The sequence below is a fragment of the Phacochoerus africanus genome, chromosome 9 (genome assembly GCF_016906955.1).
Source record: "Phacochoerus africanus isolate WHEZ1 chromosome 9, ROS_Pafr_v1, whole genome shotgun sequence".
In the NCBI taxonomy this organism is placed as follows: domain Eukaryota; kingdom Metazoa; phylum Chordata; class Mammalia; order Artiodactyla; family Suidae; genus Phacochoerus; species Phacochoerus africanus.
In genome coordinates, this window is record NC_062552.1 from 123246016 (window position 1) to 123271780 (window position 25765).

The 25765-nt window shown below is 56.8% G+C and overlaps 1 protein-coding gene across 1 annotated transcript in view; it reads left to right on the forward strand.

Moving 5' to 3' along the window:
* The first annotated feature begins 3022 nt into the window (after nucleotides 1–3022).
* HHIPL1 (HHIP like 1) overlaps nucleotides 3023–25765 on the forward strand; it is a 28041-nt gene continuing 5298 nt past the window's right edge. Inside the window, exons 1-7 of the mRNA XM_047796579.1 lie at nucleotides 3023–3292; nucleotides 11368–12014; nucleotides 14333–14476; nucleotides 17076–17404; nucleotides 17871–17997; nucleotides 20180–20325; nucleotides 22718–22799. Of these exons, the coding sequence (XP_047652535.1) occupies nucleotides 3023–3292; nucleotides 11368–12014; nucleotides 14333–14476; nucleotides 17076–17404; nucleotides 17871–17997; nucleotides 20180–20325; nucleotides 22718–22799 (1745 nt within the window). The remainder of the gene's footprint in view (nucleotides 3293–11367; nucleotides 12015–14332; nucleotides 14477–17075; nucleotides 17405–17870; nucleotides 17998–20179; nucleotides 20326–22717; nucleotides 22800–25765) is intronic.

The window sequence follows — 25765 nt, forward strand, 5'->3', positions numbered from 1 at the left end:
GAATCTTCCTGCTGTAGCTGGTCTCTAGGCTGCCTCACCGTCCCCCATATGGTCATCAATTCTCTGCATTAAACTTCCCGTTTTGGAGTTCCCACTGTGGCTCAGTGGGTTAAGAACCTGACTAGTATCCATGAAGATGTGGGCTTGATCCCTGGCCTTGATGGGTGGGCTAAGGATCTGGCATGGCCTAAAGCTGCAACAGAGGTCGCAGATGCAGCTCCAATTCGACTCCTAGCCTGGAAACTTCCATACGCTGCAGATGCGCCCTAAAAAAGAAAAAAAATCCCCCACTTTGTATTTATTCAGTTATTTATTTATTTAGGCTGCACTCACAGCCTATGGAAGTTCCTGGGCCAGGGATCAAATCAGAGCCACAGCTGTGACCTATACCACAGCCACAGCGATGCTGGATCCTTAACCCGATGTGCCAGCGTGGGAGCTCCAAATTCCCTCTGTCTTAAGTACTTGGAGATGTTTGATCTTCCGTGGACACCGTGACTCACACCGGCACCTGTTCAGGCCTAAATCACAGAACGCGGAGAGCTCACCGTGCGCAGGATTGAATTCACCCCCAGTCCTGCCATGAGGGCTGGCATAAAGACAGATCCAGTCCCCCAGGGCAGCCCAAAGAGACCTTCCCAGGGTGGGTGGGTGTGAGTTGGGGGCCATGAAGGTCAAGCAGGGGTTTGCCAGACAAAGCAGGTGGAGAAAGACAATCTCCAAGGGAGAAGCAAGGGTCAAGGCCCACTTGGGAACGTGCCTAGGGGATTCTGGGGCTGTGTGATTCTGGGGAGGGTGAGACATTGTGTGTGTGTGTGTGTGTGTGTGTGTGTGTGTGTGTGTGCGCGCGTGCACACATGTAGGGGGTCATTATGATGCCTGGACAGTGGGGAGTTCCCGTTGTGGCTCATCAGGTTCAGAACCTGACTACGATTCATGAGGACTCGGGTTCGATCCTTGGGCTCACTCAGTGGATTAAGGATGGGGCACTATTGTGAGCTGTGGTGTAGTTCAAAGAGGCAGCTCAGATCCCGAGGTGCTGTGGCTGTGGTGTAGGCCGGCAGTTGCAACTCCGATTTGACACCTAGCCTGGGAACTTCCATATGCCGAGGGTGTGGCCCTAAAAAAAGGAAAAGTCATATCTGGGCAGCGGAGCTGAGGCTGAGCCCCAGCCTGCTTTATGTGTTGCTCAGAGTGATCCCAGAATTTCTTTCTTTTTTGTTGTTGTCGTCTTTTTTTTAGGACCGCACCTGCGGCATATGGAGGTTCCCAGGCTAGGTGTCAAATCGGAGTTGCAGCTGCAGGCCTACGACACAGCCACAGCCATGCGGGATCCGAGCCACATCTTCGACCTACACCACAGCTCATGGCAACGCCGGATCCTTAACCCGCCGAGCGAGGCTAGGGATCAAACCCATATCCTCACAGATGCTAGTTGGGTTCATTAACCACTGAGCCACGATGAGAACGTCCCAGAATTTCTTGAATTAGAGGGTTTTTTTTTGGGGGGGGCTCAAAATCTTGTGACCTCAGAAGCTCCATTTTAGGGGGCTGGCTTGCTCAAGGGAGTTCTCAAACCACTGCCCTGAATTTGAGGCCTGGTCAGCAGGGAAAGGCCCCCGTTTTATTTGCCTTTCAGGAAAACCTCTCTGGCTCTGGGGAATGGTAGTGATGGGGGGGGAGGGTAGGAGAGCCTGGGGCTGCTGAGGAACCTGGTCCCCTCACCTAAGTGTGACCCAGGGCAGGGGGTAGGGCAGGGGGTGGGGCCGGAGCAGCAGGAATGGAGCTGGCTGCCCACTCAGGGGGTATGCCTGGGTGGGAGGGGGCGGCCCAACAATCCCAGGCTGAGTGGGAATCTGGAAGAGGCCTGAGCTGGGGGCCAAGAGTGCACTCTGGGGGCTGCCCTATCCCCACCGACCCCACCCCATCCCCACCCCATCCCCCCACCCCATCCCCACCCCATCCCCCCCCACCCCCACCCCATCGCACCCCATCCCCCACCGCCCACCCCATCCCCCACCCCATCCCCCCCACCCCGGACCTTGGTTTCCCTGCTCCTTGTGAGTCTCAGGGCAACACCACCAGCTCTTTACACAGCTGCACTCCCCGATCTGCCACTCACACACACACACACACACACACACACACACACACACACACACACACACACTTCCCCCACCCCCCGCCTTTTTTTTTGTCTTTTTAGGGCCGCATCTGTGGCATATGGAGGTTTCTAGGCTTGGGGTCAAATCAGAGCTGTAGCTGCCAGCCTACACCACAGCCACAGGATCGCGGGGTCTGCGCCTCCTCTGCGACCTACCGCACAACTCACAGCAACGCTGGATCCTTAACCCACTGAGCAAGGCCAGGGATCGAACCCGCGTCCTCATGGATACTATTTGGGTTCGTTAACCACTGAGCCACGACGGGAACTCCTGCACTCCCCCCTTTTTTTGTTTTTTCTCTGCACTCCCATTTTTAAATGATTCTGTGAAAATTCCCAACTTCTTGCTCCATCACATCCCTCCTCCCACCCCATCAGAGGTGACATTGGAACCAGGGGTCCAGGCCTTTGGCAGGGGGCTCCTGCACCTCCTGCGCCAAACGGGCAGCTGGTCCCGGGTGGACGTGGAAAACACAGTCCGCACGCAGGTCCCGGGAGGCCAGGTCCCGGGAGGTCCGGTCACGGCCTCTGTATGTGGAAAGACTCCCGGTCCAGGAGGAAGAGGCTGCGGGAACAGAGGTTGCCCCGAGTTCCGAGTGCCGCGCCGCGTCCCGCTTCCTTCAGTCCCGCCGCCGGGGCGTCCCTGACCAGAGGTGACCTCCTTGCAGAGGAGGTGCCCCGAACGCGAGGCCCTGCGGGGCGGGCGCCCCGGGAGCGTGCCGGCGGGGCGGGAGGCGGTGCTCAGGGCGCGGCCCGCGGCTCCTCGGGGGCTGCGCCGGGCCGGGGTGCCCTCCCTCCGCCTCTTCCTCCGCCGGCCGAGCCGGGCCGGGGCGGAGCGGGGCGGAGCGGGGCGGCGGCATGGCGGGCCGGCGGGCCGGGGCCGGGGCGCTGCTGGCGCTGCTGGCACTGCGGGCGCTCGGGGCATCGGCGCACCCGCAGTGCCTGGACTTCAGGCCGCCCTTCCGGCCGCCGCAGCCGCTGCACTTCTGCGCGCAGTACTCGGCCTTCGGCTGCTGTGCTCCTGAGCACGACGCGGCGCTGGCCCGGCGCTTCGGGGCCCTGGCGGCGCGCGTGGACCCCGCCCTGTGGGCCGAGTGCGCCGGCTACGCGCTGGACCTGCTGTGCCAGGTGAGCGGGCTCGCGGGCGTACGGGGCGCGCGGCTGGCGGGCGCGCGCCCGGGGCCCTGGTCCCAGATCCGAGAGCCGCGGGTGCAACCCTCCTCCGCGAGGATCGAGAGTGGGCAGGGGGCTTTGGAACCCGAGGTCCCCAGCGGGAGTGATTTGGCACAGGTCTGGGAGACGGGCATCCTGGGACGGCTCTGGGTTTTGCCATCTTTATATTTGTGACGTGGGCGTTCGCTGGGCCTCAGTTTCCCCTCCTAATGAGCTCATCACTCCCTCAGAGTTTGGGGGCTTCTCTGCCTGGGCACTGCCTAAAGACAACCCCCTAGTGCCCCGACCCCAGAGAGCCCGGCGCTTGTCTGAATACCAGTGGGGGAGGGCTTTGTCCCGCTCAGGGCTCCCCTGCGCTGCCCCTGGGCAGGTGGAAGCCAAAGAGCCCTGTAGAGGGCGTGGTCAACACGCTTGGGTTTATGGTGGGGTTTGGGGGGACCCCTGCTCCCAGTGAGGGCCCTTTCCCCTCCTGAAGGGGCAGCCTGAGAGCTCCTCCCTACTCTGGGAATCTGACATGCACTGGTGCTCTGATCCTGGGGGAGCCCGGGTCCTGAGATGCCCCAGGCGCTTCTGGACCCTACCTGGGTTGGTGCTGTGCCCTCTCCCTGGGGTGGCACCTCCACTCCGCGGAGATGCTGTCATCTTCCAAGACCACCTGAGCGACATCCCTTTGGTGAAACCTCTTTGCCCCATCTCCCCCCACTGAGGGCTGAGCCCCTGCTTCTGTCCACATCAGCTTGGGCTTTAGCTGTTTCTTTTCCCCATTCGGGAGTGCCTGACCGGAATCCCTGGCTGGCAATGAGTCAAGGCTGAGACGTCCTAGGACCGGCCCTGGCCCAGCACGAGGCAGTGAGAGGATGGGTTGGTTGGTGGCTGGGTCCTGTGTGGGCAGCGCAGAGGCATAGCCTTCGGTTGGCAGGGGCAGGCGCTGATGGGAGGGGTGGCTTGGAGTCAGATATACTGGGATGGGCAGGTCATCGCTGTACTTTGATCGTGTTATCTTTGCATTGGGGGCACCTTGGCCACCCCCGGTTGCCATGCAGGCTAAATGTCAATCCTTAGGGCTCAGTGGACGATCCTGGCTGGGTTTCTCTGCTGCTTCCTTGGTCCCCACTGGCTGCCCAGCCCTGGGTGGGGTCTGAGTCGGGGGCCCAGAGGCTGATTCAGGGAAGGCCCAGAGAAGCAAGGACTTGCTTAGCGGTCACGCAACCCAGTGCTGGTCATGGTGGCACGTGGGCCATGGTCATTGCCAGAGTGAGTGGGCCATCATTTGGCTGAGAAACAAGGGGCTGGGAGCAGACACCGGGGAGCTCCGGAACGCAAAGGTGGACACCTCTGGTGGACGCTGCTGAGGCCTCGAGCTGTGCCTCTCCAAGCATCTACCTCCATTACTAGCGAGGTGACTCCTGGGGACCAGGTGCTGTGATCATCCCGCCCCTGTCACATGGCAAGGTTCATGCATCCTCCCCAGTTTTTTTTTTTTTTCTTATTTTTAGGGCCGCACCCATGGCATATGGAGGTTCCCAGGCTAGGGGTCGAATTGGAGCTACAGCCACTGGCCTGCACCACAGCCACAGCAACATCGGATCCGAGCCGCGTCTGTGACCCACACCATAGCTCATGGCAATGCTGGATCCTTAACCCACGGGGCAAGGCCAGGGATCGAACCCACAACTTCATGGTACCTAGTTGAATTTGTTTCTGCTGTACCACAATGGGAACCCCCCCCCCCAGTTTTTATTGAGCATTTGCTATGTGCCAGGCTGAGCCGGGCAGAGAAGGTGGGCAGGTCCAAGGAGGAAGAAGGAAGGGTCAGTCTTGCTACCCCCTCATCTGGCAGGAGGTGCCCCCACTCTCCTTGGGAAGCTTCCCAGCATGGCCTGGGCTTGAGCAGCCAGTGGCGGAATGGCCGCTAGCACCTCACCCCAGGCATCTCTTGGAGTGACCTCATGTCTGGAATGAGCTCGGAGAGTCCAGCCGAGGCTGGACCGTGGCTTCTTTGGCGGGGCCTCGTGGGAGGGCGGGTGAGCGCTGGATGGAGGACCGTACGCGTTGCAAGCCAAGGCTGTGTCTGGATCGAGCCCCTCCTGATTTCCACCCGGGGAGGTGGCCGAGGTGCCTTATTTACAAGTTTCAGTCAATGACGACATTCAGGCATTTACATCTGCCTGGACTCCAGACAGGGGAGAAAGACCATGCCTGTGCCCACAGTTTCCCCAGAACCTGCCCCCATGTGGCACCCATGACTCCTCCAGATGCCTGGGATGACTCCTTAGCCAGAGGCCAATAATCTCTCCTGACCCCTTCAGACCCTTTCCTGGAGTTTTGTTCATCTGCTGCCTGTGTCATCCGGAGGAGAAAAAACAGCTAGTGACACATAGCAGCTCAGGTCCCAGGTTGATGGGAGCCGGTCCACCCAGCCTCCTTCTCGTGTAACTGAGATGGCCTTTTTAAGTAACTGAAGTCATCAAAGCCTGGTTTCTGATAGAAGTCTGATAGCCAAACATGTTCGAAAGGCTCAGGACCTGTGCAGACATTCCCTGGAGCCTGTTGGGAGTTGGCCCTGTGCTGGGTGCTGGGCTCTGGGCTCAGAGGCAGTTGCCCAGGCACAAGCCCAGTGTCAGATGTCCTCTTGTTCAATTCAGGAGAGAGACACACAGACCCTCACCAGACAGACAAAAGGCTTCTTGGGGGACTGAACGCTATGGGGGCATAGGGAGAAGGGCCACACTTTCCCTGGAAAAGTCAGGGAAGGCTTCCTGGAGGAAGGAATGTTGATGATGTGCCTCTTTCTTTTTTTTTACTGCTACTCCAGCGGCATATGGAAGTTCCCAGGCTAGGGGTTGAATCAGAGCTGCAGCTACAGGACTACACCACAGCCACAACAACACTGGATGCGAGCCACATCTGTGACCTACACTGCAGCTTGCGGCAACATCCGGATCCTTAACCCACAGAGTGAAGGTAGGGATTGAACCTAAATCCTTACGACACTATGTTGGGTTCTTAACCTGCTGAGCCACAGCGGGAACTCCCTGTTTGCCTCTTGATAATCCATATTGTTGGAGCATTTACTCAGCAAACACATGCCTCTCTTCAATTTATCCCTCCCAATAACTCCATGAGGTTGGAATTTTTTTCCCTTTTATAGATGAGGCCATAGGCACAGAGAGGTTAAGGGATTTGCCCAAAGTCACTCAGGGAATGGCAGACTCAGTCTCCAGTGTGCGCTGACCCCAAAGCCCCTCTCTTAATCACTTTGCCATATTACCTGCCTTCCTGAGGCCCCATCCTGTGCTGGGCCCTGGGGTCCCTGCCCTGGAGGGCCCCGTAGTCTATGGGGTGGACAGACCTGCAAAGAGAGACTAAGTTCTAGTCAAGCAGACCAGCTGAACAGTGGGGAGGTGACAGCAGAAGTGGAGTGCTCCCCCTGCAAATGACAGAGTCACAATGTGGTGAAGGTTGTGGCTGAGATATGAACAGAGAGCTACAGGAGCAGCCACAGGGGCCGGGAGTGGGGTGGGGTCCAGGGCCCCAACAGAACAGAGGTATAAGAGAAGATTGCTGAGTTGGGTTTTGAGTCACGAATAGGAGTTTGCCAGATGTGGAAGTGGGTGTTCCATCCTGGAAGAGAATACTGGTCTCTTCAGCAAGGGTGGTGGGATGAGAAGCCTTCGGGACTCAGGGGCTTGGGTCAGGGGTGTCGGGGACTGCACAGCGGCAGCCTCAGGGCAGTGATGTGGGCAGGCTGTTTGCCTCTGTGCTGAAGGCCCAGACAGCTGAGTCGTGTCACAGTGAGTGGGTTTTCCATGGGTTTTCCACTACCTCCTACCGCCAAGCCTGTGGGCTTGATGCATACGGATGCCAAAATACCAGCCTGGCTCCCTGAAGGCCCCCCTTGCCTCTCCCTAGTTCTGGGTTGGGCTTTGGTGAGTGAAGGCACTCAGCCTGGCTTCCAGAAGTCTGTTTTCCTCCCCGCTGTGTCTCTGGCGCCAAAGCCAGTGCCTGGCACAGAGTCAGCACTCAGTCAACACTCATTGAATGAAACTGCTGAATAATCTGAAAAGAGCCCTGGTCTGGGCACCATGAGGCCTGGGTCTGAGCCCTGGCTTGGCCACTTCTTGGCACATGGCCTTTTTAAGCCTCAGTTTCTCATCGACACAGCAGGAATCACAATGACGCTACCTCACAAGGATTAAATGTGGAAGTTCCCGGGTGGCACAGCAGGTTAAGAATCCAGGTGTTCCCATTGTGGCTCAGTGGGTGAAGAACCCCAATAATATCCGCATCCATGAGGTTGCAGGTTCGCTCCCTGGCCTTGTTCCGTGGGTTAAGGATCCGGCGTTGCTGTGAGCTGCCGGCTAGGGCGCAGACACGGCTCAGATCTGGTGTGGCTGTGGCTGTGGTGTAGGTCGGCAGCTGCAGCTCCAATTTGACTCCTAGCCTGGGAATGTCTATAGGCCACAGGTGCAGCCCTAAAAAGAAAAAAAAAAGAATCCGGTGTTGCCACAGCTGTGGTGCGGGTTGCAACTTGGCACGGGTTCCATCCCTGGCCCAGCAACTTCCACAGGCCACAGGTGTGGCCAAAAAAAAAAAAAAGAGAGAGATTAAAGGCATTGTGTATGCACGCCGACCCTCCCTGGTCCACCCAGGGTGGCTGGCCTGGACTCACATGAGGTTCCAGGGGGACCAGGGAGAGGTGGCCCGTGTGGAGGCCAGGCCCTGGCCGGCTGGCCCACTGGCCTGGCTGAGAGGAGAAACACGCATTCCTGTCTGGGCCTGGGGCAGTACTGACCAGACCCACAAGCACGTCCCCAAGTGGCCCTCAGCCCCGCAGTAGTAGCTGAGGGGGCAGGATGACAGGCTGTGGTGTGACCAAAAGCCACAATCGTTTAACGAGAGGGTGAGTCCCCTGGCCTGGAGCCTGAGAACACAACCAAGAGGGCAGCCTGCCACCCGCGGCCCCTGGGGGCCTGTTCTTGGATCCTGGCCTCACCCTGCCTGTGAGGGGGGAGCGTGTGTCTGTCTGGGTCCCCCCCACGTCTGGAAGAGCATCTCCTGAGGCCTCCAGGGGCCCGGGGCTGAGTCAGAGCAGGCCTTGGCCTGACGAGCTCATGGCCAAGGGGTTGCGTGTCCGACAACACAAATGATTCCGTGTGCTCAGGGCACGGGCTCTAACGGAGGGAGATCCGCAGAGAGCCTGGGGTGCCTGAGCCTCCCTTCTGGGTGCGGTGAGGCTCTCAGCTCGCAGGCAGTGGGTGCGAGCACGTGGAGCCAGGAGAGGCCTGGTCATGCGTGTTGCCTCTGCCTGGATTCTCAGGAAGCAGAACCCGGGGCTGAGCTCTGGGTCTTTTTCCTTGTTAGGGTGAGTGGACCCTGTCAGCGGGAGGTACAAGGGGCAGAGGGAGCATCCAGTCAAAGATGCAGTTTCAGGAGTTCCTGTTGTGGCGCAGTGGACATGAATCCAACTAGGAACCATGAGGCTGCGGGTTCGATCTCTGGCCTCATTCAGTGGCTTAAGGATCAGGCGTTGCCGTGAGCTATGGTGTTGGTCACAGACTCAGCTCAGATTCCACGTGGCTGCGGCTCTGGCGTAGGCCGGTGGCTGCAGCTCCATTTAGACTCCTAGCCTGGGAACCTCCATATGCCGCGGGTATGGACCTAAGAAGCAAAAAATGAAGTTAAATTAAATTAAATTAAAGATGCCATTTCAAGGAGGCTGCCACCACATGGGACTGCTGCTTGAACTGGCAAGACCATGGGTCCAAGAAACCCCACACACTGCCAACCAGGACTGTCCTAGGCGGGGAGGAAGGCAGAACAATTATCTATCAGCTTCCTGCTCCAGGGGTCAAAGTTTTGCCACATCAGGCATTAACTCCCCCCCTCCCCACATTCTGGGCTGTACCCACATGGGTACTGAGTGGGGTGCTGAGTCCCATCAATGGGGAAGCCCTCGGCGCGAGGCAAGGGGGGAGCCACAGCTGTTGGGTTCTGCCCCGTGAAGGTAGAGCCCAGCAGACCTAGAAAAGGGGCCAGTGAGGTCAAGAGGAGCTGGAGAGGTGCCCAAGGGGGTCCAAATCCTGTGTCTCACAGCTGCAGGATCAGAGGACCGCCCAGGGCCCTGCCTGCCAGGGGCTGAGCCCATGGTGACTGAGGGATGGAGGAAGGGGGCCCAGTAGTCAGGCAGACGTGTGGGCGTGAGTGTAATCCATGCACATGCACACACGTGTGCACGTGCCAGGCACCCTGGGGCTGGGGATGGGGTGGACCCGAGACTAGACCCAGATCCTCCGTGCTGAGTGACAGTGGGGGGCCTGCACCTTACTCTCCCCACCTGTACCACTGCCCCCCTCCCTGCCTCCGTGGGCTCTTGTGGGGATTAAATAATAATGGGGGGAGGGACACTTATTCTCTGTTAAGGGCTGGTCAGGGCGGGTTAGTATTCAGCCTGGCCCCTAGGTATCCACTGTGGGCCTCCCTAGGCTAGACTTGGTCTCAGGCTCTGGGATGTGGCAGTGACCAGGGCAGACAAAGTTCCTGCCCTCGTGGGATTTATGTTTCAAGGAAGACTGACAATCAACATATAAACACATTGATTTTTATCATATTATCGCAGAAGATTAAGGGTTTTTTGGTTTTGTTCTGTTTTGCTTTGCTTTTTAGGGCCATGCCCATGGCATATGGAAGTTTCCAGGCTAGGGGTTGAATCAGAGCTATTGCTACGAACTACACCACAGCTCACAGCCATGCCAGATCCTTAACCCATGAGCGAGGCCAGGGATTGAACCTGCATCCTCATGGATACTAGTCAGATTCATTTCTGCTGAGCCACAATGGGAATGCCAAGATTTTTGTTTTTTTAAGCCGAGTCAGAGCCCAGGGAAAAAATAGGGGTGTTGGATGGGTGAGCAGGGAAGATCTCCCTAGAGGGGCCCCTTGAGTAGGAATATAAATACGACGAAGGAGTGGCTCTTGCAGTTCTAGGGCTGAGGAGCATATTAGAAAAGAATGTGTATTATGGATAAGCAATGAGCTCCTGCTGTCCAGCACAGGGAACGATAGCTAATCACTTGGGATGGAACATGGTGGAGGATAATGTGAAAAAAAGAAGGTATATAAATGCATAACTGGGTCACTTTGCTGTACAGCAGAAACTGACAGAACACTATAAATCGGTTAGAATAAACATTTTTTTAAAAAGATCATGTATTGGAGTTCCCATGGTGGCTCAGCAGGTTAAGAACCTGACTAGTATCCATGAATATTCAGGTTAGATCCCTAGCCTTGTGCAGTGGGTTAAGGACCCAGCATCTCTGAAAGCTGCAGCGTAGGTTGCAGATGCAGCTCAGATCTGGCATTGCTGTGGCTGTGGCCTAGGCCGACCAATTAGACCCCACACCTGGAGACGTCCGTGTGCTGGAGGTGTGGCCTTAAAAAGAAAAAAACGTGTACCAAGATGCCTCAGACCGTCTTTGGCACACAGTAAGTGCTCAATGCTGATGCCACTGTTTTTTTGTTGTTGTTTGTCTTTTGTCCTTTTAGGGCGGCACTTGCAGCATATGGAGGTTCCCAGGCGAGGGGTTGAGTCGGAGCTGTAGTGGCTGGCCTACACCACAGCCACGGCAGATCCGAGCCGCATCTGCGACCTACACCACAGCTCACCGCAGTTCGGATCCTTAGCCCACTGAGCGAGGCCAGGGAGCGAACCCACAACCTCATGGTTCCTAATCGGATTCATTTCTGCTGTGCCACGAGGGGAGCTCCCGATGCCACTGTCAGCAGAAGTGGCAGAAGTAGTAAGAGTGTGGTCATTCAGACAGATGCATCAAGGCAAGAACGAATGAAGGTGTGGCCGCTGCTCTAGTTGAGACAGTTGGTAGGTAATGGCCAGAAGGCGTCGTCCCCAATTTACAGATCAGCAGACTGAGGTTCCAGGAGGTGGGGAGACCTGCCCGAGGTCCCACAGCTGGTAAGCCCCCCCCGCACCACCCCCCCAAAGCATCCGCGAGCCGGCCCTGTCTCTGCAGGAATGCTCGCCCTACGCTGCCCACCTCTATGACGCGGAGGACCCGGCCACGCCGCTGCGGACGGTGCCCGGCCTCTGCGAGGACTACTGCCTGGACATGTGGCAGACGTGCCGGGGTCTCATCCGCCACCTGTCGCCGGACCGCGAGCTCTGGGCTCTGGAGGGCAACCGCGCCAAGTTCTGCCGCTACCTGTCCCTGGACGACGTGGACTACTGCTTCCCGCGCCTGTTGGTCAACGAGAACCTCAATTCCAACCTGGGCCGCGTGGTCGCCGATGCCAAGGGCTGTCTGCAGCTGTGCCTGGAGGAGGTGGCCAACGGGCTGCGCAACCCGGTGGCCATGGTCCACGCCCGGGACGGCACCCACCGCTTCTTCGTGGCCGAGCAGCTGGGGCTGGTGTGGGCCTACCTGCCCGACCGCTCGCGGCTGGAGAAGCCCTTCCTGAACATCAGCCGGGCCGTGCTCACCTCGCCCTGGGAGGGCGACGAGCGGGGCTTCCTGGGCCTCGCCTTCCACCCCCGCTTCCGGCACAACGGCAAGCTCTACGTCTACTACTCGGTGGGCGTCGACTTCCACGAGTGGATCCGCATCAGCGAGTTCAGGGTCTCGGAGGATGACGACAACACCGTGGACCACGACTCGGAGAGGTGCTTTCGCTGGGAGCGCAGGCGGGGCGGGGGCGGGGGCAGGGCTGCAATCCGGCCGCCAGCTGGGATCGGCCCCAGGGTGACCACGGAGGGCCAGTGGGAGTTGTTCCGCATGGGTTGTGACATAGGTTGAAGGGCAGGCCTCGGGAGAGGGCTGGACCCCATCTTCAGGGGTCAGCGGAGGGATGGTTGTCACAGGACATCGCAAGGTCATGTCCAACTCCTGGATCAGGTGCTCTGGAGGCTTCCTTTCATTTGGTTCCCATATAGCCCCATTTTGCAGATGAGGAAGTGGAGGCTCAGAGAGGTGAAGGCACTGCCAGGTCACCCAGCTAGACAGCATCAGAGCTGGAGCCCTGGTCTGTCTGGCTCCCTCCAAGGCCCAACCCACCGCTCCCACCAGCCTGGCTTGGCCCCAAGGTGCCGTTCTCACCAGACCTGACCCCATCTCCCACTCCTCCCCCGAGCCTCACCCGTCAAGCAAACTGCTCTCCTCCCTGGCCCCCAACAGCTTTGTCCATTCCTCTCCTCCAGGCCTCTGCTCCTCTCAACACCCAGCCTGCTCTGGGTATTAGTTATGCCCCAACTATTTTCCAAATGGGTTTGACCTGGCTTGGGGTGAAGGGCCTACATCATCTGCCTCCAGTAGAAAAATCAGTCCTGTACCAGGTCATTCAAACAGGCAGGTGTTAGAAATGGGGCAACGGCCGGGAAGAAGGGAGGCAGCACTGAGTTTAGCACCTGAAGGGCGCTGCCTCCCCTGTTTGGGCTGCAAGGACAAAGTGAGAGGTGTGGTTAACGGAGCCCCTGAGCTGGGGCCACTTGGTGGAAGCTGGAAGCACGGTGGGCAAGGGCAGAGAGGCGCCGGAGCCAGGTAGGAGCTGCAGCTACTGCCAAGATGCTGCGGGAGGTGGGGGGGCGAGGTGGGGGGGGGGAGAGGGCAAAATACCCCTGCTTCTCCCTTACATGCTCCCGTGCCCTCCAGTTTCCTGCCAGTGCTTTGCCATTGGCTGCACCTAGCTGGAGGCCAGCTAGCTGAGGAGCATGGGAAATGTAGTTTGCAGGGAATGGGAGGGTCAGGCCTGGATCTGAGGACAAATAAGCAAGCAACAGCCCATCGTGAATTTGGTAAAATTGTAAAATCTTGGCATGGAAAGTATAAAAAGAAGGACTCAAATATGCTGGCTAATGCGAGGTCCAGTGTAGATCTTGTCTAGTAGCAAGAAAGGAGTTGTCCGAGGAGTGAGTGTGGAGCTGAGCACGACCCACCCCATCCAGCCCACCTCCTTAGAAGTTACAGCACAGAAGTTCCTGTCGTGGCTCAGCGGTAATGAACCCCACTAGTATCCATGAGGACATGGGTTCGATCCCTGGCCTCGCTCAGTGGGTTAAGGATCCAGCATTGCCGTGAGCTGTGCCGTAGGTTGCAATCTCAGCTTGGATCCCGCATTGCTGTGGCTGTGGCGTCAGCCAGTAGCTGCAGCTCCAATTCGACCCCCAGCCTGGGAATTACCATATGCTGTGGGTGCGGCCCTAAAAAGGCAAAAAAAAAAAAAAAAAAGAAGAAGTTGCAGCATGAAACAAATGAGAGTTAAGTGTAAGACGTGCTCAGCTTAAGTGGCTGGTATGTGGGCAGCTGTGAGGATGAAGAAACCAGTTGTGCCCATCAACCATTTCTCTTGACCATAACAGGGCAGGTACTAGCAGTGGAGAGCAATGGAAAAAGCACTAGACACACACACACACACACACACACACACACACACACACACACGGGAACTCCCATTGTGGCTCATTGGATTAAGAACCTGACAGAGGGTCTGTGAGGATGCAGATTGAGCCCTGGCCTCCCTCAGTGGGTGAAGGATCCAGAGTTGCCGCAAGCTTCAGCATAGGTCGAGCATGTGGCTCAGATCTGGTGTCACTGTGGCTGTGGTGTGGGCCAGCACCTGCAGCTCTGATTAGACCCCTACCCAGGGAACGTCTATATGCCGCGGGTGTGGCCCTAAAAAAGAAAAAGAAAAAGCACTAGACCAGAACTAGAGGACCTGAGTTCTAGTCCAGGCTCTGCCACCCGTGGGCTTTGTGACTGTGAGCGTGTTGCTCACCCTCTCTGAGCATCTCGGTTCCCACTGGCACAACGGCGTGAATGATACCTGCCCCACCTGCAGAGCCTCGAAAAACCACCTGCTATAAAGGCTATGCAAAGTCTTTCCAACTGTGAAATGGCAATCAAAAGAAAGGAGACGTGATTGCTGGGATCTTGTTTTGTGGTTTTGGCTGAGGTTTTTTTTTTTTGGGGGGGTATCTTCTTTTAGGATCATTCTGGAGATTGAAGAACCAGCCTCGAACCACAATGGGGGCCAGCTGCTCTTTGGGGACGATGGGTATCTCTACATCTTTACCGGAGATGGCGGGATGGCTGGAGACCCCTTTGGAAAATTTGGAAATGCCCAGAACAAGTACGTTCTGCTTGGGTGGGCTGCTGGGTTGGTTTCCATACTCTCCTGGAGGTGGGGGTCACTTCCTCAGCCAGGCCACGCAGAGCAATGGAAGTGGCTTTGGGCCCAGCTCCGTCGGGGGGCCTGTCTCTTCCTCTTACAAAGAGGAATGAGAGTAATCTCCCTGGGGAGGCTTGCCATGGGGAAGGGAGGTGAGCCTGTTGTCTTGGGCCCCTGAGAAGGGACATCACCCACCCTCTGGGAAGATGAAATTTTTCTCTGAAGTCCACCCAGCCCTGCTGGAACTGGAGGAAGCAAGGGGGTCTGCTTCCCAGACCAAATGGGGGGGGTGTGAGCTGGTTGGATGAGGCCTGGGTGCGTGGGCACGTGGGGTCTTTAGTGGCCTAGGATGGCCCAGAAATGGAAGTAGAGTCTTGCTCTCAGTGTCTCACTTTGGGGCTTGAGCAGATGGCCTGCCACCATTCCCGTCGTCCCCCCCCCCCCCACACACACACACACATGCGCGCACACACGAGTCTTGTGTGTGTACGTGAAGATATCCATGGGTCTCAGGGCAGCCTCCTCCGTTCTCTGAGCCAAAGTTACGAAACCTTCCTTAGCCCAGAAAGTAAAAATAGCGTGTATGATGTTGATTACAGTAATTAAAATGTTCACCATTTGTGATTTGTGCTTTCATATGTGACAGTGTAAGAATCATTGCAGCTTTCTCATGTTTGGGATCTATTTAGAGAGGAAGTGGAGAAAACAGGAATTAAGGATTTGTGGATAATTGGACAGAACTTAAAACACTATTTTGCTGTGATGAGTTTTGCCCACTTACATACCAAGCCTGGCACGTGGTGTGTGGGCTCCAGGAAGCAATCGGCCCCTTGGTACTGAGCAGGCTGGAGCACATGAGAGGACCTCCCTGGGCCAAAACCTGAAAGTCCGTGGTAGGAGATTAACTGTGGGGCCTCTATTAGGAGAGAGCATTTTATCATCAGGAAAGACGGTACTTGTGAGATGTCCTTAAGGATGAGGGGAAAGCTTGGGTGCTGATGCTGTGTGAAGATGATGGGCAGACCAACCAGTCCAGACCAACCAGAAGCCCAGAGGGAGGGCACCAGCATGGTAGCAGCTAGTGGAAAGCCATGCAGGTAATAGGTGCATCGGAAATCACAGATGAGGAGTTCCCGTTGTGGCTCAGCAGGTTGAGAACCCGAGTGGTACCCATGAGGATGCAGGTTTTCTTCCTGGCCTCGCTCAGTGGGTTAAGGATCCGGCATTGCCACAAGCTGCAGTGTAGGTCGCACATGCGGCTCAGACCTCGCTTTGCTGTGGCTGTGGTCTAGGCCGGCAGCTGTAGCTCTGATTTAATCTCTAGCCCGGGAACTTCCATATGCGACATGTGCAGCCCTTAAAAAAAAAAAAAAAAAAAAAAAAAAAAACAAATCGCAGATGAAAAGGGGTGTGTTCCTCACTGGACATCTGTGAGCACATTCCCCCGTCATGGGACACGTGTCATACAAAGAATGAGCCCCCAAAGCTACTCACCCCCAGTAGCTGCATGGAGGTGAAGGCTGCACCCTCTTCTCCATGGCTCTAGGGAGCACATTCTGAGGTCTCCTGGCTCCAAGGGCCCCAGAAAACGATGCTGCCTGGTGCCAGGGAGTGACCTCACTTCCGGCCCGGAGCTGCCAAATCGTCCCTCTCTCAGAACCCGGGCTGCCTCATTTTGAGATCAGGGTAGAGTGTGGGGTGAACTGAACTGATTCTGGGGCCTGTTTTGCCCTCTCTTGTGCTGCGAGAGCCCTGGGCGAGGTGGGGGGCGGGGAGAGGCAAGAACCTCAGCCTCCCATCTCCTGCTAAGATCTGCAGTGGTCACCCTCCCTCTTCCTTACCCTGACCTGTACTCTTGAATGGTGCACTTGACTTTGGTGGCTGTCATTCGTTCATTCTATCAGCAAACACTTAATGAGCACCTACTCCACGCTGGTCACTGTGCTGGGTGCCAGAAGGAAAGCGGAAATAGAGGTCATTTTACTAGTACCATTTTCATCCTGCAGCACAATGCAGTAAGTAGGCAGGAAATTGAGGGGCCACCCTGACATTCAAGTGGGGGCCACCAGGGCTTGGCTTGGTTAGCAAGTGTGGTAAAGAGCTTGAGTTTCTGCAGCCAGGCTGCCTAGGCTGGATGCCAGCCTTACCATGTACGGGTTTTGGCAATTGGAGACATTATAGGACCTTTCTGAGCTCAGCTGCCCCATCTGTCAAATGCGGATCGCAATAGTACCCACTGCCTAAAAGATTTGTTGTGCGGATGCAAGAAAGCAATAGATATTTGTATGTCCAATGCTTAGGACAGAGCCTAGCGCAGAAGATGCCCGATAAATGATAAATAAGGAATGAAAGAATGAATGAATGGGGTGACCAGTTGGTAGGCAGCTGAGAAAGACTTGAACCCCGGGGTCTCTGGGCCCACGCCAAAGCTCACCTGGTACCTGGGGTTGGCCTTGATCCTGGGGCCCCAACACCCTCTTCCCTACACCCGGCCCTGGGTGCCCGAGCCCCCTGGCGCAGGGCGACCCCGAGCCGGCGCCTTCTCCCACCCGGCCTGCAGGTCGGCGCTGCTGGGCAAGGTGCTGCGCATCGACGTGGACCGCAACGAGCGCGGCCCGCTCTACTACATCCCGCCCGACAACCCGTTCGTGGGCGACCCCGCCGCTCGGCCCGAGGTCTACGCCTTCGGGGTGCGCAATATGTGGCGCTGCTCCTTCGACCGCGGCGACCCGGCGTCGGGCGCAGGCCGCGGGCGCCTCTTCTGCGGCGACGTGGGCCAGAACAAGTTCGAGGAGGTGGACCTGGTGGAGCGCGGCCGCAACTACGGCTGGCGCGCCCGCGAGGGCTTCGAGTGCTACGACCGCAAGCTGTGCGCCAACACCTCGCTCGGTGACCGCCACCCGCCCCGCCTCCGCGCGCCCGGGGTCTCCCCCCATCGGCCCCTACCCCCTTCCGTCGGTGCCCCTCTCCCAAGCCGAGCCTCACCCCTTGTCCTGCGCCCTTAGCGACCCCCCCAATTCTAGACCTGACCTCCCCACCTTCAGTGGCCTGTGCGGATGTGCGCAAGCGCCTCCCTTGGTGGCCAACCATGCCCTCACTGGGGACTTCCCAGGCCGGGTGTCCCTGCTAGAACGCTCCTTGGCTCCTTCACGTCTCCCCCTGCCGCCCCCCCCCCATCATTCCATGCCGACGCAAACCCTCTCCCCACCTTACAAACTTTAAGCGTCACTTTTTCTGGGGCTCCATGTCGGGCCCTCTTGGGGACCTCACACCCCCTTGCCTGCGAGACTCAGGACCACCACGAAGCTCTGTTGTGAACCCGCAGGCTCACCCCAGCTTCTCCCCCACCCTGCAGATGACGTGCTTCCGATTTTCGCCTACCCCCACAAACTGGGCAAGTCTGTCACTGGGGGCTATGTGTACCGGGGCTGCGAGTACCCCAACCTCAACGGCCTCTACATCTTCGGAGATTTCATGAGCGGGTAAGTGGCCCGATTCAGTTCTAAGAGGAGCAGCGGGGCGGGGTCGGGGGCGGGGGTGAACCATACTCTTGACAGGCTCTGGGTGGTCTCACTCCGGAAAAAGCGGGGACCTGCCATAGCACCAACTGGCCAGAGGGGTCGCCCTGCTGGAGAGAGGAGAACTGAGGCTCCAGCCCCATCTGACCTTGGGGCCCCGTGGCGCATCGTGGCAGGACCCTCACACTCTATAGTGACCGCCACTGACTCCCTAGAGGGTGTGTGTTTTGGGGCCGGGGGCGGGTGTTGGGGTGAATCGCACCCCAAACAGGTTTCTGAGGGGTGATGAGAGGGTATATCCCAAGCCTGCTGGGGGTCAGGCTCTGTCCCTGGGGCAGCTCATGGAGCCTCATGACCACCTCGTTCTCCCATTGTCCAGAAGGGAAAACTGAGGACCAGAGAGGCCCAGGGCAGATAGACATCTGGCATGATACTCAAAAGTGCAGCCGAGATGGCCTGTGTCTGAAGCCTGGTGCACTTATCAGCTTTGTGACCCCGAGCCGCTATGTGCTTGAGTTTTTCCTCATCAGCAAATGGATAATAGCACCTGCTTCCTAGGGTTGTTTGAAGCCTGTTAATGCGTGTACAGCACTTAGAATCTAGAACGTGCTCCATATCTAGTGGCTCTTAATTATTGCCACCCTAGCCTCTCCGGGAGAGGACAGCTGAACGGGCTTCCTCAGGAGGGGGGCCAGGAAGCGGGAGGCTGGCAGAATTCTTTTTTTTTTTTTTTGCCTTTTCTAGGGCCGCTCCCGCGGCATATGGAGGTTCCCAGGCTAGGGATCGAATCAGAGCTGTAGCTGCCGGCCTACGCCACAGCCTCAGCAATGCAGGATCCGAGCCGCGTCTGTGACCTGCACCACAGCTCACGGCAAAGCCGGATCCTTAACCCACTGAGCAAGGTCAGGGATCGAACCCGCAACCTCATCGTTCCTATTCGGATTCCTTAACCCTTGCGCCACGACGGGAACTCTGAATGCTCGCAGAATTCTTACTTCTCGTAGGCTGCTGACCTGGCCAGGCTTGTGACCAGTGCGTCTGCAGCTGGAGCTGACAGAGAACCCTGACCTGGGCCTCTGGTTGCCCGATCCTTCTCCCATCTGGGGGCTCTGCCTCTGGGACTCAGTTATCCCTGGAAAATGGGTCTAGATGGAGCCTCTGTTTTTACCCCAATTCTCCTTTTTCCCCTTCTGCTGTCCCCCAGGAGTGCCCGAGCCACCTGAACACACACAGTGTTGCAGACATTTCCCAGGCCCCTTTGCTGAATCAGAGGGACCAGAGCAAGAGAAGTAGAAGAGAACCTCATACCCAAGTCAGGGAGTCAGATCCACGCACTCGGTGCCCCCCACTCTAGCTTCAGAGAACCTGTGAGCCGTGCCAGGGAAGCCCAGCACTGGGGCAGTCAGGAGGGCTTCCCAGAGGAGGGGTCGACAGAGCAGGGCCTGAAAGTATTAGAAGGGAGTAAGGGACAAGATGAGCATGTTCTGAGGATGCAAATTCTCCATTTCATGCTCTAAAGTGGAGGCAGCTCCAAGGTAGGGGCACCATACTTGGCTGGGCACCAGCCTTGGAGGGGTATGAAACCGCAGTCCACTCCTGACTGCCTCCTGCTGGTCGGTGGGTGGGGCCGAGCTGAGGGGTGGGAACCAAGCTGGTCTTGTTCACCCCCGTGCTTCTCCTGGTATGTAGCAAGGGCCTGGAAAGACTGCTTGCAGGAGTTCCCTGGTGGCTCAGCGGGTTGAGGACCTGGCATTGTCACTTCAGCGGCTCAGGTCACTGCTGTGGCACAGGTTTGATCCCTGCCCCGGGAACTTCCACATGCCATGGGTGCAGCCAAAATAAATAAATAAATAATAAGGGACTGCATGCAGGGCTGGCTTTATGGGGTGTTCGGCCTGTGCCCCTTGCATGGGGCCCATGCTCAGAAGGGCCCACACTTGGTTGAATACTCTGCTGTCACTGTCTGGAAATTTTTAGGGCTTTTTGAACAAGGGGCTCCTGCATGCTCATTTTGCACTTGACCCGCAAATTATGTATGAGCCTGGTTGCATGGATAAGAGACGAGTGGGCGGATGAATTGGTGGGTGGGTGGGGTTCCCCTGGGCACCCTGCCAGGCCTGACCCCACAGTCCACCCTCCTTTGCAGGCGTCTGATGTCCCTCCGAGAGAACCTGGGGACAGGCCAGTGGCGGTACAGCGAGATCTGCATGGGCCGCGGCCAGACCTGCGCATTCCCAGGCCTCATCAACAACTACTATCCACACGTCATCTCCTTCGCGGAGGACGAGGCCGGTGAGTGCTCCCAAGGCCTCTCCATGGGGGCTGCCCAGGCTTGGGACTGTCCCCCGCCCCATGGGTCCTTCTGGCCTGGGATTTGAGGGATGGCGTCTTGGGCCTGAAATCACCTTCAGGCTGGAGAGAGATGTGTTTAGGGGGCTCAAAACTAGCTTGGGCACCAGCCCTCACTCGTCTGAGCTTCCGTTTTGTCATCTGGAAGATGGGACTCGTGGTCCCCCTCCTCCCTTCCCCCCTCCTCCAACCCTGGGCAGGGTTGCTGGAAGGAAAAGCATGATACCATAGGGACGAGTCCAGGGCGGTTGTGGGACCAGGAGAGGACCTGTGATGATGCTGCTGCCGGCAGGTGGGGGAGAGCGCCTCCTTGGGGAGCTCCAGCACCCAGGCTCCTGGCCGCACATGGATCAGGGCCTAAAACGAAACCGCCTTGTCTTCAGAAAGTGGTGGGCACCGCTTTCTTGCTGGTTGGCGGGTCCCTCATGCAGACACTTGTGTTTTCAATGCAAAGAACGGAGGGGGAGGGGAGAGGAAGAAGGGCCAGAGAGGCTGGATGCCTCCTTTGTCCTTGGCCCCAGGATTGTCCCTGGACAAAAGCCGAGGGGCCCCTGGTGGGGCCCGGTGGATGCTTGGCCAGGTTACTAGGCAACGCCCACCCGGGGGTCTTTCGAGAGATGTCCCCTGCAGGGCCCAGGGCCCAGGGCCCCCAGGCCTGGGTCTGGGAAACCTTTGTTAAACCGACACCCGTCAGAATCTGAATCTAAATTTTCCAAAGGGCAGCCCCAGCCCCTACTGCCCTCCCCAAGCCCAAGAGGCCCTTGAAAGCCCTTTCTCTTGGTCAGTAGGGGGTTAACATGTTTCGGAGGGAGAGGTGCCCTCCCTCCCGCCTCCGCCCCCTCCAGAGCCCAGGCTCAGAGGCAGGGCCTGGAAGGTGCAGTAACCAAGGGGGCCCCTCCTCAGCCCTCTGAGTGACACTGAGGGATGGACAGCCGGGAGGAGGCCCCTGGAAGACAGACAGACAGACCAGGGACAGCATGTCAGTGAGCTTGGGCAGGCGGTCCCAGAAGGCACAGAGACCTGGGGGCCAATGCCAGCGAACCTCTCCCAGCTCCCAGCCTCTGCCCCTCTGCTCCATCTCTGCCACTTGCAAATTGCAAAACCAGGACCTCTGCTGTCCTGGTGTCCTCAAGAGACAGTCCACACTGCAGGGACCAGGAGGGCTGCATGGCTCTGGCCAGGACTTGGCAGTACCCACAGGGGCTCCCTGCCTATGCCCGGCGTTGGAGCCATGGCTCCCCATAGATTAAGGCTGGATGGACAAAAGAAAAAAGAGTTCCCGTTGTGGCTCAGAGGTAATGAACCCAACGAGTATCCATAAAGATGTGGGTTCAACCCCTGGCCTCGCTCAGTGGGTTAAGGATCTGGTGTTGCCGTGAGCTGTGGTGTAGGACACAGATGCCACTCAGATCTGGTGTTGCTGTGGCTGTGGCATAGCTGGCAGCTGTAGCTCCAATCTGACCCCTCGCCTGGGAACTTCCCTATGCCTTGGGTGCTGCCCTGAAAAGTAGAAGAAGAAGAAGAAAAAAAGGCTGGATGGGGCCTTGGTGTGCGCCTGGTCCAACCCTGTCACTTTACAGGTGGGGAGACTGGAGCTGGTTTTTCCTGCCCAGCCACAGCACAGGGGGCAGTGGACCCAGCCTGGCTCCTGGAGACCTCCCAGAGTAGGGCCTCAAGCTGGAGCTTGGTCAGCCAAAGGAAGACAATGGGGAAGGGCATTTGGGCCAAGGGAACAGCATGTGCAGGAAGCTTCGAGGTGTTCCAGGGGCTGGAGTGTGGGTTCAAGGAGGGCTGCACAGCCAGGGAGGGGACAGTGGCTGCACCAAAGGTCTTCTCTCCAGATAGAAGCCCAGAGAGGGAAGCGATGGCCCAGAGGTACAGGCAAATTCATGGCTGAGCCCATGGACTCTCCAGCAGGGACCTGCTTGCCAGGGTGCCTTCTCCTCCCACAGGCTGCATCATCATCTCGTTGGCCTATTGCCCACTCACCCACCTCCTCCTGCCAAGGCAGTGCTGGTCCTTTTGGAAGGAGGTCACGGGCCATTGGCCCCTCAGCATCCTGCCCTCCCCAGCCCCCGGCAGCTGACCACAGCTGGGTCTACCCCAGTTCCACAGGTTACCTCTTAAGTGTCTGCCCCTTCAAGAATTCCTGAGGTCTCCTGGGCCTTGATGCTTAGACACCGCCATAGGCAGCCCTCCCTAACTGCACCAGTCACCAGGGACGTGCCTTCCTCCGAGTTCCCATCCTGGCTCAGAGCCTGAGGTGGGGGGCGTGGGGCTGGCTGGGATGGTCTTCCGGGCAGCGTTCTCACGCCTTGCCTTGTTCTTGTCCCAGGGGAGCTGTACTTCATGTCAACAGGTGTGCCGAGTGCCACAGTGGCACGTGGGGTTGTCTACAAAATGATCGACCCCTCCAGGTGAGTCCCAGCCCATGGCAGGGCCTGAACTGCTACTGTCTGTGGGAACCCTCACCACCATTTCCCCTCTCCGCCATCCCTGGGGGTGCATGTTCTTTTTTTGTTGTTGTCCTTTTTTTTTTTTTTAGAGCTGCACCTGCAGCATATAGAGGTTCCTAGGCTAGGGGTCGAATCAGAGCTGTAACTGCTGGCCTACACCACAGCCAGAGCAACCCCAGAACCTTAACCCACTGAGCGAGGCCAGGGATCGAACCTGCGTCCTCATGGATTCTAGTCAGATTCATCTCCACTGAGCCATGACAGGACCTCCCCTAGGGTGGGTGTTCTTAACATCCCCATTTTTCAGGTGGGAAAGCTGAGGCCCAGAGAGGGGCCATGACTAGCTCCAGCTCCTGCTCCTGCGGAGGGGCAGAGTTGGGATTCAAAACCAATCTGCCAGCCTCAGAGTCTAGTTCTATTCATGATAGGAGAAAGCCAAAGATATTGCTGGGGACCTAGAAGCATAGGCTCCACCATTACATTTTTGAGAAAAAAAAAAAAAAATCTCTTTATTTCTTTTTTGGCCACTCCATGGTATATGGAGTTCCCAGGCCAGGGATCAGATCCGAGCCACAATTGTGATCTATGCCGCAGCACGGGATGGGGATGGAACCTGCATCCAGGCGCTACAGAGATGCTGCCGCTGATCCCATTGTACACAATAGAAACTCCGAAATTTCTTTTTAAAATTTTAGAACCGTGTTAGATTTACAGACTAGTTGCAAAGACAGTACAGCGTTTCCTATATACCCCTCATGCAGTGTCTGCTGTAATTAACGTCTTACATTATCATGGTATGTTTGTCACAACTAATAAATCAACATTGGTACATTACTATTAATTAATCATCACACTTTTTTTTTTATCATTTTAGAGCCGTACTCATGGCCTATGGAGGTTCCCAGGCTAGGGGTTGAACTGGAGCTGCAGCTGCCAGCCTACCCCACAGCCACAGCATTGCCAGATCCAAGCCACGTCTGCAACCTACACCCCAGCTCATGGCAGTGCTGGATCCTTAACCCACCGAGTGAGGCCAGGGATCGAACCCACAATCTCATGGATCCTAGCCAGGTTCGTTACCTCTGAGCTGCAACGAGAACTCCAAACATCGCACTTTTTTAAAAAAGTTGAGATAACTCCATACTTTGAAAGAAAAGAACGTCTCTAGTTTTTCCCTCGTGTCCTCTTCTCCAGCATCGCGTCCAGAATCCCACACCACATTTAGTCATCACGTCTCGTTAGCTTCCTCTGGTCTGTGATGGCTTCTCGGATATTCCTTGTTTGCCACATTTTTTGTTGTTGTTGAAAGCACAAAGCTATATTAATTATTGACAGGACTGTTTATCCAGGGAAACATAAGCGCTTGCTCCTTGCCTTTCCCTGAGGGCTCTGCCCTCTTCAGATTTATGTCATCGTGGAAGAATATGCTCCAGCTGCATTTTTCTTCGATGGTCTACCCATATTTTGTTATAAACATTTCCACGTTGCAACATCCCCCTGAAGGCGCGGGTTTGATGCCTGCATAATCTGCTGTTGAGTCACGGGGCTGTAATTGCCTTATCCATCCCTTGGACATTTAGGTCATTTCCAATTTTTGAAAAAAGAGTGCTTCTCAAAGGACATGTCACCAAATTCATGCCAGCGGCTGCCTGAGACCCACCATCTCCTTTAGTTTGCCCAGCATCCTCCTGGCTCATATGCCACAGAGAGAACCAGAGACTTAGGGAATTCTGCTCTAGGTCTCATGGGTGGGAGGAGCCAGGAGTGGCTAGACTCCCCTCCCCTCCCGCCCACCCCCCAGGCCCATTTTGTCCCTTTCATTTTTCTCTTTTGGAATCCATGCAATTTTTGGCACCCACAGCCTACTGCATAGGAGCCCCATTCCAGAACCTTTTGAAAATGAAGAAATGGGGAGCAGAGGGGTGGGCAGGCTCATCCATTACCCCAAACATAACCACTGTGGCTTTTTTTTTTAAGGCTGAACCCATGGTATATGGAAGTTCCCAGGCTAGGGGTCAAATCAGAGCTGCAGCTGCCAGCCCACAGCACAGCCACAGCCATGTCAGATCCAAGCCGCATCTGTGACCTACGCAGCAGCTCGCATCAATGCTGGATCCTTAACCCAGTGAGGGCGGCCAGGGCTCAAACCCGCATCCTCATGGATACTAGTTGAGTTCTTAACCCGCTGAGCTACACAGGAACTCCCACTGTGGCTTTTTTTTTTTTTTAGATGAATCTCTTACCCTTTGGAAAACAAAAATGTTTACGTAATTTCCTTAAGGAACAAAACTCAGTCTGAAGCGGGTGGATAGTATCTGGAGTTGAGAGTAGCCAGAAAAGCCATCCTTTCTGCAGCTTGGAGAAGGGTGTGAGCTGGGGGGATTTTGTTTCAACCTCTGCGGGGAAAGGCCCACGTCCCTCCTCCGTTTCCCTCTTTGGCCAAGGCTGCCTGAAAGCCATCGGGGGTCACGTGGCTGCTTCTGCCCTTGGGCGTGCCCCTTGTGCTGCTGGAACCCATTGAAGTCTCGGACCCACGTGGGCTGGTCCCAGAATAGGATCGGTCCCATTCAAAGACTCACAGATCATCGGCCAAAAGCTCATTAAAATGGGATTCCATTCCTTCCTTGTGCCCCTCAAAGATGTCCAAGGAAACCCAATTCATAACCCTGGCAACCCCACTCGGGCTCCTTTCTGTCCCAGCCCTCTGCAGCCTCGCACGCCCAGGCTCCCAGGTCCCTCGGTCCGCTGCCAGCCCCGAGGCTTTCTCTCTCTCCCGCTTTATTCTTTTTTAGCTTGACTTAACCTTTCCTTCTGATTCTGTGAAGTCCCGAACCAGAGGGACAGAGAGAAACCCTCCTCCAAGGCTGTGGGGGTGGGGACCAGGCGGGTGCATGCATCAGGCTGCAGTTACCAGACCAGTGGGCTGG